At 31.2% G+C, this 19,220-nt stretch overlaps 1 protein-coding gene across 1 annotated transcript; it reads right to left on the bottom strand.

Moving 5' to 3' along the window:
• Window positions 1-83: 83 nt before the first annotated feature.
• On the bottom strand, window positions 84-19,028 carry LOC132742440 (tectonic-like complex member MKS1). Its single transcript, XM_060730871.1, has 18 exons — window positions 18,903-19,028; window positions 16,918-17,086; window positions 15,929-16,011; window positions 15,032-15,101; window positions 14,216-14,325; window positions 8,734-8,865; window positions 8,098-8,231; window positions 7,453-7,592; window positions 7,060-7,102; window positions 6,524-6,586; window positions 6,053-6,123; window positions 5,458-5,536; window positions 4,738-4,848; window positions 3,446-3,579; window positions 3,020-3,102; window positions 2,159-2,218; window positions 1,390-1,427; window positions 84-1,055 (listed from the first exon to the last, which is right to left on the bottom strand). The coding sequence occupies exons 1-18, from the start codon at window positions 18,977-18,979 to the stop codon at window positions 961-963; spliced, it is 1,692 nt and encodes a 563-aa protein (XP_060586854.1). The 5' UTR covers window positions 18,980-19,028; the 3' UTR covers window positions 84-960.
• Between the last annotated feature and the right edge of the window lie 192 nt (window positions 19,029-19,220).

Below are 19,220 nucleotides of genomic sequence, written 5' to 3'. Positions count from 1 at the left end.
TAATTAATTTGGTACATTGTATTGGCAAAACAAAGGTTATTATAATTCTAGTCTATACTAAGAATAACAAAAACATTTAAATTATGGATTTTTTCTTTTTATTATTAAAAGCCTGTCATAATATGTTTATAAATAATCTATATTTACACTTTTATACAAATGATCCATAAAAACAAACATTAAGAGATTCATCTACATTAGATCAACTTTAACACATGTACAAAACTTGTTGATGTAGTTTACATCTCTATCTAAGGCCACTAAGTTCACTAACAATAATAGTGATATTGTATTCAAAATCAAGATAGGTACCTTTACAAATGTGACTTTTTAATGCAAGCAACAAAATAACTGGAAACCTTTGCCACCAGTAATGAGCCAGGTCAGCATGCACTTCTGTAAGTGACTAGTAAGTGGTTTATTTAGATAAATTCCTCAAACTAAAGAATTCAAAATACCTTAACAGAATAACAAGTTTACTACTTTCATTGTAATGAGATTAAGCCATCATGAATATTCTAACATGCCTATCAGACAGATAGGGTGATCAAGTGCATAGCATATCTGTCTTCACGATTATCTTCCAGCAGATTTGAACTTGAACCATGCATTATTCAACAACAATGCACTCAAAATTGATATCAATCTCCTAAATGATACAGACAGCATAGGTTATTATTGGTTATTCAAACATGGATTATCTTGTGTTATAAAGCAAGTTATGAAAAATATCAATGCTAAACAGAATCCTGTTACACCACATTGAGGCCTCAATCTTGTTTGTGGCTGCCGGAATTTAACTTCATCATTACTGTAACCACTATCATAATCTTACACTGATCTAGTTTTTATATATCATTTACTGAAAAGACACTTCAGCATTCATCATAACAATCTTATTATATCTAACAACTTAACAAGGACGGATATTTTCTTTTATACTTTATTTTGAACCTTATTTCAAGCAGTGGCTGTTCGTGATGAAGTTTTTATCAAATCTTTTGTTGCACTTTCACGAGCATTTAACATACGCTGCCGAGCCTTCTTGAAGGCATCTGTAAATATAAAAATATAAATACTCATGGTTAAATCCCTGCACATTTGCTCTCGTAGTACAAAATGCAAAAAAATAAATTAAAAAAAATACGGTTTTTTTTTTTGCTCATCACTATCACATTCAAGAGTTTTTTTAATAAGGTAACATAAAAATGAAAAAAGTTGTCACAATTAATTATGCAATTAAGTTTAATTATTATAATTTATCAAGTAATGCTTGAAGTTCTTGATGGATAGACTGACAAACAGCCAACATGAGAACCACAACATTGTAGGATAAATCAGCGTATTATAAATGTAAAAACCTAACAATACTTGATTTCTCAAACTTACCTAACACATTTGTGATGTTCTGTTGTACAGCATTTATTCTGAAAAATTTAGAAGAAATACCTTAAAAAGTAATAAAATAGAAACTAGAAGAATAAATCATTAAATTTAGTAGCTCAAGGTATTTACTATCAACATAATTAATATTCCAATATATGCAAAAACATAACCCTGACATAACTCCATACGGAACATGGCACATTTGTTTGTTTGTTTGGTTTTAATGCCAATTTTAATACTTTTTTGGTAATATTTTGGCAATCAATTCACCTTGTTGGCTTGATAACTAGCCAGTAATTATCAATTTCTCCACTAGTGACTGACCAATAGTCCCACAAGTTTTTTTAATCAGGTGTGAGAGACAAATGACCATTAGACCTTCTATATAAAATCAACTATGTCACTGAGAAATTTAACTTTGCACAAGGTGATCATATCCCTACTGAGCTATTATTTGGTCAACATGGTAGAAATAAGTAAAGGCAGAAATATAAAATTCAATAATATTTGGTATAAATATGCTAAGCATAAGCTGGAATGTGAATACTTATCCATTTCTACAACACTTTTTTTTCTCAAGTTTGATATTCACAACTGTTAGTAATCTGGAGGTATACAGGTGTAATTAGATGTATATGCTTTATCAATTTCAAGTATACACGTTAAGCTTTGTTTTTACAAGTCAAATATCAGCAAAACTCAAAAGTATAATTAAATAAAAGGAAAATTAAAATGGCAACATAAGAATGGACGATATATTTTTTAGACTTACCCTAATGCCTCCAGTAGAGAACTTAATGACTGTTTACTGGCTTTCTTCTCTCTAAATGCCCTGAAATACAATTATATATCTCTTTTTTAATTTAATTGGTTTGTTAATTGGTTGGGTTTTTAAGTCACAGAAGACTGTTAAAATTACATGGACATTTTCCAGCTAATAAACCCTTAATACCCTCCATGTGCATCATTTCAGGCATAAGGTGGCATTTAATACAATGTACTGGTTAGTGTTTGTCAAGTCAGTATTAAATGAAATGAGGACTGTTTGATGCTGTGCACCAGCATAACAGAATCAATGAAATTAATGCTAACTTTCTTAATAGTTAACATTATGTAGTAAATCTTATACAGGCCAAGGATGATACGCTGATGTTATGGGATAGTATTTTTTGAATAGGTGCTGATAAATTAAACAAAATATAATTTCAATTACTAAAGTAGACATTTTGCAAGCCAACCGGAAGAACTTTCCCAGAAAGATTTCAATTGTCAAGTTGGAATTTAACCTCGCGATGATTCAAAGTCAGTGACCTAAACTTCTTGATTCCTGAAACTGACCTATGAGGAAACATGGGTCATGACCAGAGTTGGGCCAGAACCCATGATATCTGGGTTGAGAGGCAGACAGTTTGACCACTAGGCCACCAATTCTCTATTAATGCTTGGTATAAATCATATTTTCTTTCACTAATTAGACAACATGATTTGGTCACACTTGTCTATCACATTTCCATATACATGTATTAGGAAATCCTTACAGTCTTTAAAACTGTACATCTAAAATAACATTGATAATCTTTGCTTGCTATTAAAACTCATAGTTCATAAAGTAAAAATATAAACAATAAAATACCTTGACTGCATCATCACATTTAGGTTAACATCCACACTTCCTGTTGTTTCTGTCTTAAATCCAAACTTACTCAAGTGTGTTCCCTGTAATAAACAAATTTGTAAACTTTTAACTCTAATATTTTACTGACTATTTTGTTAGAACTTATATCCATCATATCAATGGGAGAACATAGAAAATATTAAAGAGTTACAATTGGCAAAGTATATCATGAAAATTTCTTGTTTCTCAAGAGTTTCCATAAAGAATGTTTGCTCATTTAGCTTCATGAAAATAAATTGTTATTGTTATTGTTTATCGTTAAAATGCTTTGTAATTAATCACTCAGGCCTGCACATATGAAATAAAACCATGCAATATTCTACAAAAACACACTCAAAACCAATATCTTTTCCTAACTAAAGAAATAGATATCATGATACATACAGTAAATGTTGAAGGAATGGCTGAGTAGGTGGGATCCTCTAGCTCTGGTGATCCACCAATGAAAAACCTGCGTAGCTGTGATGTCATACTTGTACCAGTAGGTCGCCAACAATGTAGTCTCTCCTTATGTTTACCTGGAATAAATGATGTTATAACTTTAATTTTTGTATTCCTTATGTTTACTTGAGAATAAATGATGTTATAACTTTAATTTTTATATTCCTTATGTTTACCTGAGGATAATAAATGATGTTATAACTTTAATTTGTATACCTTATGTTTACCTGAAGATAATAAATGATCCTATAACTTTAATTTGTATACCTTATGTTTACCTGAAGATAATAAATGATGTTATAACTTTAATTTTTGTATTCCTTATGTTTACCTGAGGATAATAAATGATGTTATAACTTTAATTTGTATACCTTATGTTTACCTGAAGATAATAAATGATCCTATAACTTTAATTTGTATACCTTATGTTTACCTGAGGATAATAAATGATGTTATAACTTTAATTTTTGTATTCCTTATGTTTACCTGAGGATAATAAATGATGTTATAACTTTAATTTGTATACCTTATGTTTACCTGAAGATAATAAATGATGTTATAACTTTAATTTTTATATTCCTTATGTTTACCTGAGGATAATAAATGATGTTATAACTTTAATTTGTATACCTTATGTTTACCTGAAGATAATAAATGATCCTATAACTTTAATTTGTATACCTTATGTTTACCTGAGGATAATAAATGATGTTATAACTTTAATTTTTGTATTCCTTATGTTTACCTTCCTTATGTTTACCTTACTTATTTAAAACATTTTTTCAACTTGTCTTTTTTGGCTAAAATAAGCTTTCATTTCTGTATAAGGTGAACCCCAATACTACGTTTTATACAGTCTTTCCTGATGTTCACCTGAGAATAAATGACAGGACAACTTTAATTTGTATTCCTTATATTTCCCTGACAAATAATCCATACTTTTTTCACCATGAAATTTGAGGTAAAACAAGCTTTCATTTCTATAAATAGGGAACCACAATGTTAAGTTTTTATTTGTAATTTGAATTTCACCTTGTGTAACAGGTTTGAACACATTTCTATCATGGAAAAGATTTCATCTAATAAAAAAAAAGAAAAAGAAATCTGCAAACCATGTTACATACAGCATATTAATCACAGACTAAAATAAGATTCAAATTAATGGTACATTGACATAAACTTTAGCAAATATATTGACAAATCTACAAACAATAAAACAATGTTGATGTAACAACCTGGTTGTCCGGGTATGGTAAGATATGTGTAACCTTCTGTCCGGAATCTGTTCCACGTATCTAATGATAACACTTCTATCATTATAGTTGGAAAATGTGGTAACTCTAACTCTGAAATTATAATCTGTTCACTAGTACCATAATCAAACACAAAATATCACACTACAAGATATATTCATATAGAGTCATGTATTTATTAATTAATTACAATGACAGTGTCAAGATGTTGATGAACTTTATTAAAAAATATACATGTATATACATACATGTATAAAAAAATAAATCATTTTAAATATTTGCAATTGCGGTATTAATTATATATTAAAGTTATGCATTATTTATCACATACACATGCTGCTTTTACAACTTTTAAAAATGTTATTACACAGCTACATGTGTATATATTTCGATGTGATGACATTTGCACTATATAAACATAGTGTAAAGATGTGCTAAATATAAGCATTAGACTATAAGCTGCCAATGAAGAAATGATAGTTTTTAACTGTTTATAGATCTTATTTGGGATAGATGATAAATAGGATATTGAATTAATATATATGAAGTTGTTGAGAAAAAAAGTATTTTGATCGCCAGAGGCTCGCATAATAATTTTTTTTTCAACTCACTCAATGAATTCAATATTGAACCTACAGGCTATCTATTGCTAATATCTTGTCTTAAAATATTAGAACAAGACAGCTGACATAATAAACTAACCTTTCTCTTCCTCCACTAAATTATCATTTCTATAGAACAGTTCAAAATGGAAGGGGAAACTAAAATAAGCCACATCATCCTGTAATTATACAATAAACAATATTTAAATATATTCATATTGATATATCTTTACTGATAATTTGCTTGAGCTCAGTTTTAACTTGCAATAGTCATAGAATTTAATCAATCCTTTGAATTAAGTTTGTAAATTTGTTAACTTAAAGGCGCTACACAGAAGTCAAAAAGCTTAAAAATAAAAATAGATCATATGTTACACTTACAATGGAAAAATCTGCCAACAATAATAAAGAAATATAGATTCTACTCTTAACTAAATAGAAAATCAATATTTATTCTTAGTGGATTTTTGTGAAAATCGGTGCAATGCTTTTATTATTGGGTCATTTTGCACAATAAAAAGATTATTTTTGATAAATAGGGTGTAAGAGCGATCCTAAAATTTGCACATGTTACTAATTCAGACCTACATCAAATACACAAATTTTGGAAAAAAATATTTCCAGTCTCATCATGTCAAAATACCTCAGAGTAGTTCCTTTAAACTTACGGTGAAAGATATCAATCATATGCTTACCCTTCCATGAACTTTGGTAGCACAGGTCTGTGTAACCCATGACAACTGTTGATGTCTCTCAACTGACCAATCTGTATATAAATATAACACAATAACTGTAACATTATAGCAGAGTACATGTCTAATCTATTTTTTGGATAATTTCATACAATAACGAACTTGATGGCTTCGTCTTAAGTGTTGGGTTTACCATACCACTATATATCTAACAATTTAAATGTAGGTGTAACATACATGTAAACATCAAATAACATACAAGCAAGTTGTGTTTAACTATGAAATATGTCAACAGATGGACACTAGATTAATGAATTTACATTACTATGAAATAATAGTAATATTTTCACCACAAACAAAACAATATGAAAATATTTGTGAGAACGTTGTTATTGAAAGCACATAAAAAGTCACAACTCAGATCCATTAATAAATTCAGACTTGGTAACAGTTAAAGTTAATTTAAATACTCACATTTAGGAAGATCAACAAAGAAATGAAGATACAGATCGTCATATTCAAAATCTTTTGCAGACTCTAAAATGAGAGGACAATGAAGCAGCATTAAATGTTAAGCATAATTTTCCTTTAAATGAGGAGTATTTATGCAATGATAAACAAATATTAAGTTGAACTTCATTAAACAAAAGTTGAAGTCTATAGATCAAATGCCTTAGCTATTGAGGTTACTCATTATCTAAGGAGTATTTATATCATATACAAGTTATAAAGGTTATATTTGGAATTCATTAAACAACAAAAAACAAGTAAATCAATTTAATGTACAACATTGAGCTATCTGCTTGATTTGTTTTGGATGAGTTTTAACCAAAACTGGAAAGGACATAATTATGGCAACTTTCCAGTTTTCTTGGCGGAGGAAGATCTCAGTTACTTCTCCAGGGATTATTTCAGGCACGGGTGGGCATCTGCATAGATCGACCTGAACCACTCAGTAAGGAAGGCCCTTTCTTTATAGTTATACTTTATGAGCACATTAAATCACTCACCTATTTCTCCATAAACCAGTAATCTGAGAACATCTGCTGGTGGCTGAAATATATCAAGTTTATTTTGTAATGAAATGTCGTATAATATAGGTATTAAAAGTTGTGTTTTTAAGACACACACATGTATGCTTTCTCCAAATGATATCAAGTACAAAGTATTGGCAAAGTCATGTACTCCATGGTGTTATGACAAAATACTGAAAGGGGATATACCTGGCGTTTTGCAAGCAAAGATAGCAATATATTTGAAATGATATATCAATAAATGAAAGTACAATTATATGAAAATTTAAAAAATAATCAAATTCCTTTCTTGTGTTCTTGAAGTAAGCTACAGATTATCATTTTCAAGTGGTTTAATAAGGTCATTGATAATAAAGTAGCAGAACATACCAGCTCAAATTCTGTACCGACACAGGCCTGTAGAAAATCTTTATGTCTGGTATAAACTTCTCTATACATCTTCATCTCCCTATCTTGTTCCTGTCTATTCATCTCTTTTGATGCATGTTCTATTGTATACTCAAACACATCTGAAAATTAACAATGTATGAAGAATAAAAAAACATATTTTTTCTAATTTTTAGTATATTCATGATTTTAACAAAAGCTCCAAATTGCATAGATTACTCACATGTTAGACTTTAACTGCCCTGGCAGTTATCAAATCCAAAGTTGCAGAGGCGATGTGACAGAGCGGTGTGGAAGAGTGGTTTACATGTCAGACTGGGTATACAAGGACTGCTGGCTATAAATTCAATCAGATGCAAGGCCTTGTTTCTATGAGTTGCATTGCTTAATATTAGTTGGTTCCAGGAACAAATTCCAGGATGGGTCTATAAGCTTAATGTTTCTTATACAATCAAACTTAAATTCTATATGAATAAATCCCACAGTAACATTGTCAGGACCAAGGGGTTCAAAAATACTTTTACACACCAAATATGTGAAGTATTTTTCATACTAGTGAACAAATAGTTAACACGGATCGAACATTTTATCTCAAGTAAGAATTCACACTATAAATGTATAATTCACCTTTCCCAAATTCTTTCTGGGTTTCTTTAACGTAAGCCCTTCGACCTCTGTTAAAGTCTGGATGTATTGAGAGGACACCGTTAGCATCTATCTGTATTGTACATAAAACCACCTCTTCCTCATCTGTTGCTAACCTGAAATACATAACATAAACATGCGTTAGAAACAACACATTCTCACTGCATGACAACTTATTCTCACTGCCTGACAACTCATTCCCACTGCCTGTTATTAAATAGTGCAATCATTGGGACTTGAATTTTACCTCTTTTTGTTTGTTTGTTTGGATTAAAAGCTGATTTGACGCATTTTTTTCTTACTCTGCAGGTTGTCCAACTAACCAGCTTTTACTGGATAACTAACCAGTAATTACCAATTTCTCTGCAAGTGGCCAACTACTAATCCTACATCATTTCTGAATCAGTGGCGAGAGACAAAAATGTCCATTAGACTCAATGCCCGTGATCTTTTGGTACTGACAACTTTTTCACAGCAAAAACATTTTCTAACTTGCAAAAGTAAAATAAACTTGCACTTTTTTTAATTTAAAGAGTCTTATATACAATCATAAAATCTGTATATATGGATGTGGATGTATATTTTTGTATGTGAGTCAATTTAAACAATAAATTTTACCTGTCTCTAGGACTGAGATCTGCCATGATATGCATTATTTGTACAGGTGAAGCCATCAGATGATTCCTGGTAATAAGCTCTTCTGTAGGATCATCTTCTATAACATTTAACTTGGGTACAAATGTATGATCCCTGCAAATATATACAATACCTCCCTGTTAGTAGTCTTCTTACAAACATTATAATTTATAACATATCATGAATAATCTCCCTTAGCAGCCATTTTTAGAGTTATCTCTCAAATGTTTATAGAAGAGCTGATAAAATTTCTAACAAATAAGTCTTCTATCATCACTATATCAAAACATGAAAAGCTGTTATATCCAGCAACAAGACATCTCATTTTTGTCTCAATTTTTTTTCTTCAATTTTGTCGAGCAGTATACCTACATATACAGTATACACATGTAATTAAAAGCAAGTTTCAAGAAATAATTATAACAAAAATGTTCCAGTCTGACAACCTTTTTACAGTGTAGGTTAACATGTCTTACTAGTTACTACATTATATGGCCTGTAATTCAAAAGTATAGCCTGAAACTATAGTATAGTATCTATCATCTTTCATGTTAAATCAATTTTTCTAATTAAATCATTGTTTTTTAATAATCTCTCAATTTTTTAACTCACACATAGTTTAATATCACATTACTTTTAACTTTAACAAGAGCTGTCCGTAAGACAGCGCGCTCGACTTTTTTATTGCTTGCCAATAAAAAATGTTTTTGCAGTAAAAGGCAATACAAGAATCTCTGTATTTTTAAAGTGAACAATGGCCATGAGCATTAAGATATTTAGTGAAGAATTATTTTACTGAATTGAATATTACAGCAATGTTTATATGACATAATTTATGGTAAAGTGAACAAGTGGATAGGAATGAATTTTTTTAGATTTTTTAAGTTTTTTAGTGCTTGCCTATAATACAAAACATTGACAGTTAAGGGCCATAATTCAAATAAAATCTTTGACAGAATTACCTTCTCCTGGACATGTTTGGGAATCATGATTGTAAACAAGTATTCCAACTTTCAAATTAATATCTCAAACAGTTCAGTCAAAAAGTGGACTGGTACTAAAAACTTAACCAAGATTCTAAGTCGATAAAAGGCCTTAATTTTTAAAACAAATCCTTGACAGAGTTACCTTCTCTTCTCTTGCGTACAGATGGGGGTAATGATGTGAAATAGCATTAAAAGTTTCAAAGCAATATCTCAAAGGGTTAAGGCAATAAGTGGATTTTACCCATATTCAATGTATTTTCTAAGTCAAAAAGGGGCATAATTCTGTCAAAAACCTTGAAAGAGTTATGTCCTCTTGTCTGTTGATGAAGGTCGTGATGGTAAACAAGTATGGTCAGTTTCAAAGCAATACCTCCAATGGTTTTGAAATAAAGTGAGGTGGTACAAAAAACTTAACCAAGCTCAATACACTTTCTAAGTCAAAAAAGGGCCATAATTCTGTCAAAAACCTTGACAGAGTTATGTACTCTTGTCTGTAGATGGAGGTTATGATGGTGAACAAGTATGGTAAGTTTCAAAGCCATACTTGTAATACTTCTGAAATAAAGTGGGGTGGTACGAAAAACTTAACCAAGGTGTGACGCCAACGCCGACGCCGACGCCGGGGCGAGTAGGATAGCTCCCCTTTTCATAGAAAAGTCGAGCTAAAAAGGAAAAAATCAACAATTGCAAAACATAAGAATCACAATCTACAAATTTTAACAAATAAATATAGCAACCAATATTTAAATGTTAAAAGAAAACAAAATGCATGGCAAAAATTTTACAGAATGTACACACTTTTTTCAAACTTGAAAACATTGTATTAATCAAAATAACTGCTGTTATTTAAAACAAACCAAAAAACAAAAATACTTTATAAGTCTTATCAGAATTTAATGCCTTCTGTTTGAATGATAGGTTGGGTTTTAAACCACATCAAAACTGTGAAGGTCATATGGCAACTTTCCAGCTTAACTGGTGGAGGAAGACCTCAGTCGCCCCTCCTTACATTATTTCAGGTATGGGCTAGCACCTGAGTAGAACAAAAGATGTTACATATCAAAGTAATCGCTATCAAGTAAATCTATTTGATATATCTCGGGAGAAAGTATCTTAGTTTTTGTATGATCTATTTATAACTACTTGTATTTTTTTTACTTTTTTAGCATAATAATTATCACATAGCTTACAAATTTGATTCTTCTATATTATTTTAATATAATTTAATATAATTTTTTATATCATTTATTATATAATTTTATATTCTAAATTAAAAGTATATACAGGCCAATTTTTAGATTTCAAGACTGTATACTAAAGTGTGAAATTTAATTTACATGTGCAATAGTGATCATTTAATATAACATATAGATATAATAGTGTGAGCACAAAGTCTGTGATGATCAATGGTGAAAAATAAAACTAAATCAAAATTCATTATAAAATGTCAATTAATAATTAAACTAACATGAACAAAATTTCTAAAGCAAATAAATTACCTGTATGATCTGAAACAACAAAGTTACAACAAATAATAAAATAAAGATATCATCCTTTAAGATTCATACAAATACAAATGTATATGTCCTACAGTGACTCTTTCCCAATATTTTACAGCAAAATAAAGGTTGTTTCCCTGGCCTGAAATAAACATCCCCCCCCCCCCCCCAAAAAAAAAATGCTATATTTTCCCCTGAAATTTCCTGTACACATTCTTCACCAGAACCATGACAGCACTTGACTTATACCAGCCAGCTGATAAATTTAATTGACTGAAAGGCAGAAAGCTGGCCCTATAGATAGCCTCTGAAATGTACCATGCATGTTGAATTGAATTGAAAATATAAAATTTATCAATTGCGTGGGTATATGAGTAAATTTAGAAAGCCACAGAGTTGTTTTGAAAATTGAACAAGAGGGCCATGATGGCCCTGAGGTCGCTCACCTGTATATAGCCCCCCCCCCCCCCCCCCGGGGCCAATTTTTACCCAAGGGCTTTTATTTGTTTATTTGAACAGACTTGGTAGACACCCATAAGAAGATGTTTCATGCTAAACATCTAAGTTCTAGCTCATTGGGTTTTTTTAAAGAAGATTTTTTAAGTATTTACTATACACATATAGTTAAAAACAATGACACCCCTGGGGCAGAGCTAGTTTTGACCCCCGGGCTTTAATTTGTAGATATTTACTTATAGATGTTTCATGCTTAATATCTAAACTAAAGCTATTTGGGTTTTTTCAAAGAAGATTTTTAAGTTTTTGCTATACACATATAAGGAAAATCAATGACCCCCGGGGCGGGGCCAGTTTTGACCCCAGGGCTTTTATTTGAACATACTTGGTAGACACCCATTAGAACATGTTTCATTCTAAATATCTTAGCTCTAGCTCTTTGGGTTCTTTAAAAGAAGATTTTTTAAGTTTTTACTATATGCATATAGGGAAAATCAATGACCCCCTGGGGCGGGGCCAATTTTGACCCCAGGGCTTTTATTTGAACAAACTTGGTAGACATTCACAAGAAGATGTTTCATGCCAAAACTCTAAGCTCTAGCTCTTACGGTTCTTTAAAAGAAGATTTTTTAAGTTTTTACTATATGCATATAGGGAAAATCAATGACCCCCCAGGGCGGGGCCAATTTTGACCCCAGGACTTTTATTTGAACAAACTTGGTAGACACTCACTAGAAGATGTTTCATGCTAAATATCTTAGCTCTAGCTCTTACAGTTCTTTAAAAGAAGATTTTTTTTAAGTTTTTACTATATGCATATAGGGAAAATCAATGACCCCCCTGGGCGGGGCCAATTTTGACCCCAGGGCTTTTATTTGAACAAACTTGGTAGACACTCTTTAGAAGATGTTTCATGCCAAATATCTAAGCTCTAGCTCTTACAGTTCTTTAAAAGAAGATATTTAAAGATTTTTCTTTCGGTTGCCATGGCAACCAGAGTTCTGCATGGAATTAAATTCTTTGAACAATTTTTAAAGGTGACCACCAAAGGAACATTCCTGTGAAGTTTGGATGAAATTGGCTCAGTGGTTTATGAGGAGATGTCATTTAAAGCAAAAGTTTACGGACGGTTGGACGACGGACGGACGAAAAGCGATCACAAAAGCTCACCCTGTCACTTTGTGACAGGTGAGCTAAAAAAGGAATCGCTATCCTTGAATAAATACATAAGACAAATACATAAAAGTAACTCAATGGATCTATAAAATAAGTTAATAACAAGAGAGGACAATTCACTTGATATTTATCTAATATTTGAATGGTAAAACAACTTAAAGGGTATTTGACTAAATCTAATGTATCCTTGCATATCAGACAGGATTATGGTATCTACTGTTTACACAAGTGCTAGAAAAACCAGTATTACACCCTTCGTGTAAGACAAACTGTGTGCTTTAATATGATGTCATTCCTGCCTGCCTTTTATGATTGAATTGCGTGCTTAGAATTACATGTACCTCATTTTGCTGTTGTAAATTTAGTTGTAAATTCATAAGCTACTCTAAGAAAAATCTGCTCAATTAAATTATCAGTGTTCATAATTTCTTTCTGAAAATGATTGATATTTAATATGCAAGAAAAAGAATCAACCACCGGCTGTCGTCACAGACAGGAATATCTAGTTTTGGGTAACTGTTTAGCGGAAACTTGGCAGAGCAAAAATAAGATGTTCCAGAACAAAATATTACTTTGCTATTTTAACGTCGTAATATTATATGCACTTTACGACTGGAAGCAATATCTATTGGCGATACAAGTGTACAGGTTTGGTAAAAATAAAATCGAAATTACATTGCACACATTGGTGCTTACATGCAAAATAAAACTGACTATTAAGTATTTATTGCTTTTAGGGCCATAACTCTGAAACACATTATAGAATCAGAATGAAACCAAGATTTATTGGTGATATAAAGTTCTTCAAAGATTTGATTCAGATCAAATCAAAAATAAAAAGATTAAAATAGAGGCAAGAAATAGCTGAAGCACATGCATAATTCACATATGACAACAGAAAATGGCCGTCAGGTGGTCACAAAAGCTCACAAAGATGGAAAACATCAAATTACAAGTCTATGGATAAAAATCTGAGAAAAATTATTAAAAAACATGAGTTAAAGAAGTGTCTTCTCTGTGCTATTTTTAAACCATAACTGACAAAAAAAGTGTCTCAAGACAGCTTTACACCAAAAATACATGTACTACCGGTACCTACTACAAGTTGTATGTTAAAACAACAGATATACAATGTGCTACATTATTTACCTGAATAACACTTGTAAAAGCCCTTTTATTACCATAATACTAACAATTATTCCAATGAATTACCAGAATGCTTCTAATTATTCCAATGTATCTTTTCTGGAAAAGAATGTCCTATAGTCACCAAAACATTTTCATTTTATTAAACCCAAATCCAACCACAATTCTGTTATACAGAACACAATCATTTTAACATCATACCTCTCTTTCCTCTGTTTGGCCATTCCAACACGCCTCCTACGTATATGAGACATTTTCTCAGATAAGAATGTAGGCTGTTCCTTAGGTGATGTAGTGAGATACTCTGTTGCCTACAATAGATTTGTAATGTCATAAAAGATACATGTATTGTAGATTTAAATGACTGTCACAATATCATAAATGAAAGCAGATTTCGAATTTAGCAATCTTAAAAATATACTATGCTCATCCTTGAGTAAAATATTCTTATCACATAAATTTATTGTAATCTTCATAATTCTTCCTGAATATGTCTAATTTGAATAAAAGAAGCTTCTTTCCCTATTAAAGATTAAGTAAAATTGGTCTTTTCTTAAAAAACAGCCTATTTTTTTAATGACACAATATATTCGTATTGTAACCACTTATAGTGTGTAGAGTTTAAAACAAAACATATCTACTTTGTGTAAAGTCAAAACATGTTTATTTTATATTTACAAAGAGACTCTCTGTGAAGCAATTAACAATATTTTCTAATAACAAAGTTTAGAATAGTATATCTTTAAACAATTATAAGTTATTTCAAAATTCTCTATGACAGAACTAAAGAAGAGAATGAATTACTTAAATTTTTATTACAGATTCCAAGGAATTTTCCCTTTATAGTTTTTACAGAAATTTTCTTATGAAAGTCTGAGAAAGATCAAAACAGGTAGATCTAAAATAAATAGTTTATAAACCACTCTGATGTCTGGCATGATTTAAACTTTACAAAGGTGAGTGGAAAGTAAGATAAATTAAGGACTAAGCCACACTGGCTTCATGTTTTAAACATACCTCATCCTCCTGAGAGAATCTGTCATGATCTACATACGTAAATATCCTGTTGGCAGGTTTACCTTTGTCCCTGAAACATACATAAACTAATGCACAAAAAAAGGAATGTTTACATGTCAAACAATGCCAGATGTGATGTCAATAAATCAAATGACATCATGAAAATTACTTCTCTGCTCAACGTTATTCAATATACATTTATTTTCACCTATTTTCTTTCTATTTCTATGTCAGAATAGTAACCAACATTAAATTGCAGTACAATTATGTATTATTATGTATTAAGTATTCTGAAAAAAAAAGAGTAAGGGAAGAGACAATTTTCCATGTCTATCAATATTATAGTATATAAAATCTACATCAAAACTGGTCATTCATTATCAACAGCAATATCTACTGATGATTCCAATATGGCACCAAAAAGTACTAAATTATACAACATTATGGATCATGCATCATGTATTGGTGGTTGTTATCCTAAATGACCTTCTGGATTACTGCATTAAGCCACTTTAAATTTACCAGAGCACAGTTCAGCCACGGCATCATTCCTGGGCAGGCTGTCGAGAAGTTTACCTGTACTTGATGCCTTTACTTTTGGAAGGAACTGCAAGTTACTTCTGTAACTTCTGTATATGTCATAGCAGAGGTATGAAGCAAATGACTGTAGGAAAACCTTCATGATCAATCACAACGAAAGTTACCTACACAGTCCAGGGATTGAACCTTGCCTGCCCAATTCAGTCTAATATTCTTTAAGCTAACCTGGCAGTTTTATGTAGTAGCTTATCTACTTTGCTTTATGCTTCAATACAGAAACAGAATTCTTATTCTATGAAATATTACATAAGACTGCATTTTTAATTACTGTAGGAAATATTTATACACAATACTTACAGAAGTGCCTTCACTTCATTATGGTATTTCTTTTCTATTGGTGAAAAATTTGGGTCATCTGAATTGTACAGTTCTATTTCCCTCTGAAATATATGCATATATATGAATATAATAAAGTATGATAAAAAATTTATGATAAACTGTTCATACACACATAAATCATTGTTTGCTGTCTCAGTGTCTCATCTAAATATGACAGTGGTTCTACACCTAAATATATAAAACATGATTTTATCTGACTGAAGTTTTTGTCATAAATGTTAATCAAATTCAATTACGTAAAAATATTAACGTAAGATTTGTAATCTTAGTGCAGTAACTGGTTAACTCCTATTAAACTATATAAGGAGTTAACAAATTACTGCACTAAGGGGACAATCTTTTGTCTAATGCATCTAATTTGATATCAAAAATTACAAAAACTTGCTGGACAAATCAAAAAGCCTTTTTTCTATTACAATTTGTCCTAACTAGACTAAACATTGCAGTAATTTAGGGTTTTTTTCCCAGGATTTTGGGAACATGATCCATACCCATGGAATTCCGAATTTCAGTGATGTTTTGTTAAAAATTGGGAAAAAACACATGACTTAATTTTGCAGTGATTAAATGAATGCAAAGAATCACTGTCTAGGATGGCATCTTCAAACATTTAAGCACCATAACAGTGAAGAAGCCCTTATTTTCAAAAATTTTAGAAAATGTAATTCAATATTTTTCTTTTGTAACTTTTAATTGGGAATTTTTTCCTGTGGATTGGGAAAATAATATACTATTTTCAATTGGGAATATGACTGAATATCGGCTATAAAATAAGCCCCAAACAATCCCTGTAATTAATCATTAGAGTTTTAACAGCAATGATAAATGATCCCCTGTCACTAGACATAGTTTAGAGCTAATATGTTAACCTACATAAATGAACAGTCTGGCAGACTGTACTTCTATTCAATCTCATTAGGATTCTATGCCAACAAAGATTAACTCACCTGGCTAAATATTTTCTGTTGCCAACTAATGACAATCTCTTCCTTGTCCTTCATGCCTTGTTTTGTAAGATCTTTAAGTTCAACATCTTCAGATGATGGACGTCGTTCTGCCGGCGCACCGGGAACTTTTGGTATCAGACTTGATGAAGTAATACGATCTAACTTCACACTGAAATATAACATAATAAATATCTATAGTTCTCTGTTACCATATAAGATGTCTCCATTCATCAACTCATAATATCTTTGATGTCAGATATCTTTGATGTGAGCCTAGAAATCTTTGCCTGACCTGTCACAGATCTATCACTTTTTATTGTCAAAATCCGTAAGGTTGAAAGAATCATTATCAGCATCCAAAACAGATATCTTCATTACGGTGTATCTTTGATTGCTAAATGAATTTGATAAACCAATAACCACATCTTTAACAATAATAACCTTTATACTTATTGTGATATTCATTAATTAATACATGTATAAATCTATGACCTCTGAACTCTCAGATTAACTACATCTACTCTGTATGCTTTTATACTCATGCCAGTCGTAGAAAATCAAAGCACAGAAGGCGCTGAATTTGTTTGGGTCTCAGAATGTCAGAAAGGTGAAGGTTGTGAGATTATAAACCAATTTGTTTTTGTATAGCGCCACCAATGCTTTCCAGCGTTTTAATTGTAGTAAATTGGCTATAAGACTAATTGCAACAGTTGAACACTGATATTCAATTCAATGTTTATTTGACTTAAACAATTTGAAAAAAAAATGAGTTGCCTGGGATTTGAACCCCAGACCTCTCGCTTCCTAAGCGAGCGCGCAAACCCCTCGGCCACGGTGAAGTTATATGATAACGGCATGAAGAAAACCATATTATTCTAAATTAGGGTTTGTAACCTTTATTATTTCGACGCTAACTGTTGTTTAACGCAGATGTAAATAATCATGGAGCTTGCTATGTGCATGTATATCTATAAAGAATAAAACAATATTAGAAATCTTCGAACATTCGGGAACTATTTTGCTTGAAAATTAATGCGCCTGTCATTTGACCATCTTTACGCAGTGATCTCCTCCGAATTTTTCAGCGTTAGTGTACATATAAAGGGAAGTAACCGCTTCAAAAAATCAGACTACTTTCGGCATTTGCAATTAACAGCATCAGGGTCTGAAATTTTGCTACCATTATTTGTTTTGTCTGATGACCCAAACAAATAAAAATGTAGTAAACCTAAGAGTAGACACTCTGTAGATCTTAATCACTGTTCTTATACAAAAGTAAAAACATTAGAATCCCTACTTAAGACATACCCGGAATTAAGACCACCAGTTTTTCAGACCATTTTTTAAGGGAACAGAATTTTCTGTTCTTTATTAAAGATTAATGGTTACATGATTCAGAATTAAGACCACCCCGCTGAACACCTTTTAAGACCACCAGATTCACTCGTAATTCTTTGTTTTATTCTTTTTTTGTCCCTTCTATTGAGACCACTGATATTAAAGTCAACACCTACCTAGATTTTAAATTTGTTGTTATAATCTACCCTTCTTGAATCCTCTTTGGCATGACACTTGATTTCACAAGGTGTCAAAAACTGTTATTATTGGGCTAGTATTGTATGAAATAAAGTGAGAAAGTAATTTTTTGAGTGGTTTAATGTTACTTTTAGCACATTTATTTAGGGCTTGCATTAATTTCTTCTGTGATACACTGTAACACTTTGTATAATAATTAATATTGAAATCAGAACAAAGAGAATTAATATTAATTATTATCTTCAGGAAGTCAGTCTTTACTATCTATTACGCAAATCAAGAATGAAATAGCTATGCTGAGATAATGTTAACAATTACCCCACCCATCGCCTTTTATACAGGCAAAATTACAAACACTTTTTATTTGACAAATATGTTCAGTGATAGTATAAATGCTCTAGTCAAGATGGATATCAATATTATTATTCAGTCTTTTCCTTATAGTTTACCTCAATCTAAGGTTTTTAACAGGGTCTGCAGAACGATAATAAGCTGTTCCCACATCAGGTTCGTACAAGTCCGCCATGTTGCCGCTAATCAAAACAAAGCAGTTCCGAAGAAAATCAAGGTAGAAAGCCGCTAAATATAAATACGTCATTTTTAATGGCTTCAAAATAGATTTATGCAATATTTTTTTGCGATTAATATCAAATCAGTTTTTGTGGGGTTTTTAAATGCAATTTGGACTCTTTTAGCAAAAATGAAACCGGCAGTTACTAATAGTTCGAACACCACTAAATGATGTTCACAATATACATCTTAGCACA

Source organism: Ruditapes philippinarum, unplaced genomic scaffold, assembly GCF_026571515.1.
Source record: "Ruditapes philippinarum isolate M1 unplaced genomic scaffold, ASM2657151v2 ctg265_1_1_1_1, whole genome shotgun sequence".
NCBI classification, from domain to species: Eukaryota; Metazoa; Mollusca; class Bivalvia; order Venerida; family Veneridae; genus Ruditapes; species Ruditapes philippinarum.
Note: the sequence above shows the minus strand (reverse complement) of the source record. Positions and strands in the feature narration are given on the sequence as shown.

What these genes read in the sequence shown, in the direction of transcription:
- LOC132742440 (XM_060730871.1), bottom strand. Translation starts at nt 18,979, where the DNA reads ATGGCGGACTTGTACGAACCTGATGTGGGAACAGCTTATTATCGTTCT. An exon ending in GATTCTCTCAGGAGGATGAG is followed by an intron (nt 14,326 to 15,031) that starts GTATGTTTAAAA and finishes AATCTATTGTAG; the next exon opens with GCAACAGAGTATCTCACTAC. An exon ending in AATGTGATGATGCAGTCAAG is followed by an intron (nt 2,219 to 3,019) that starts GTATTTTATTGT and finishes ATTGTATTTCAG; the next exon opens with GGCATTTAGAGAGAAGAAAG.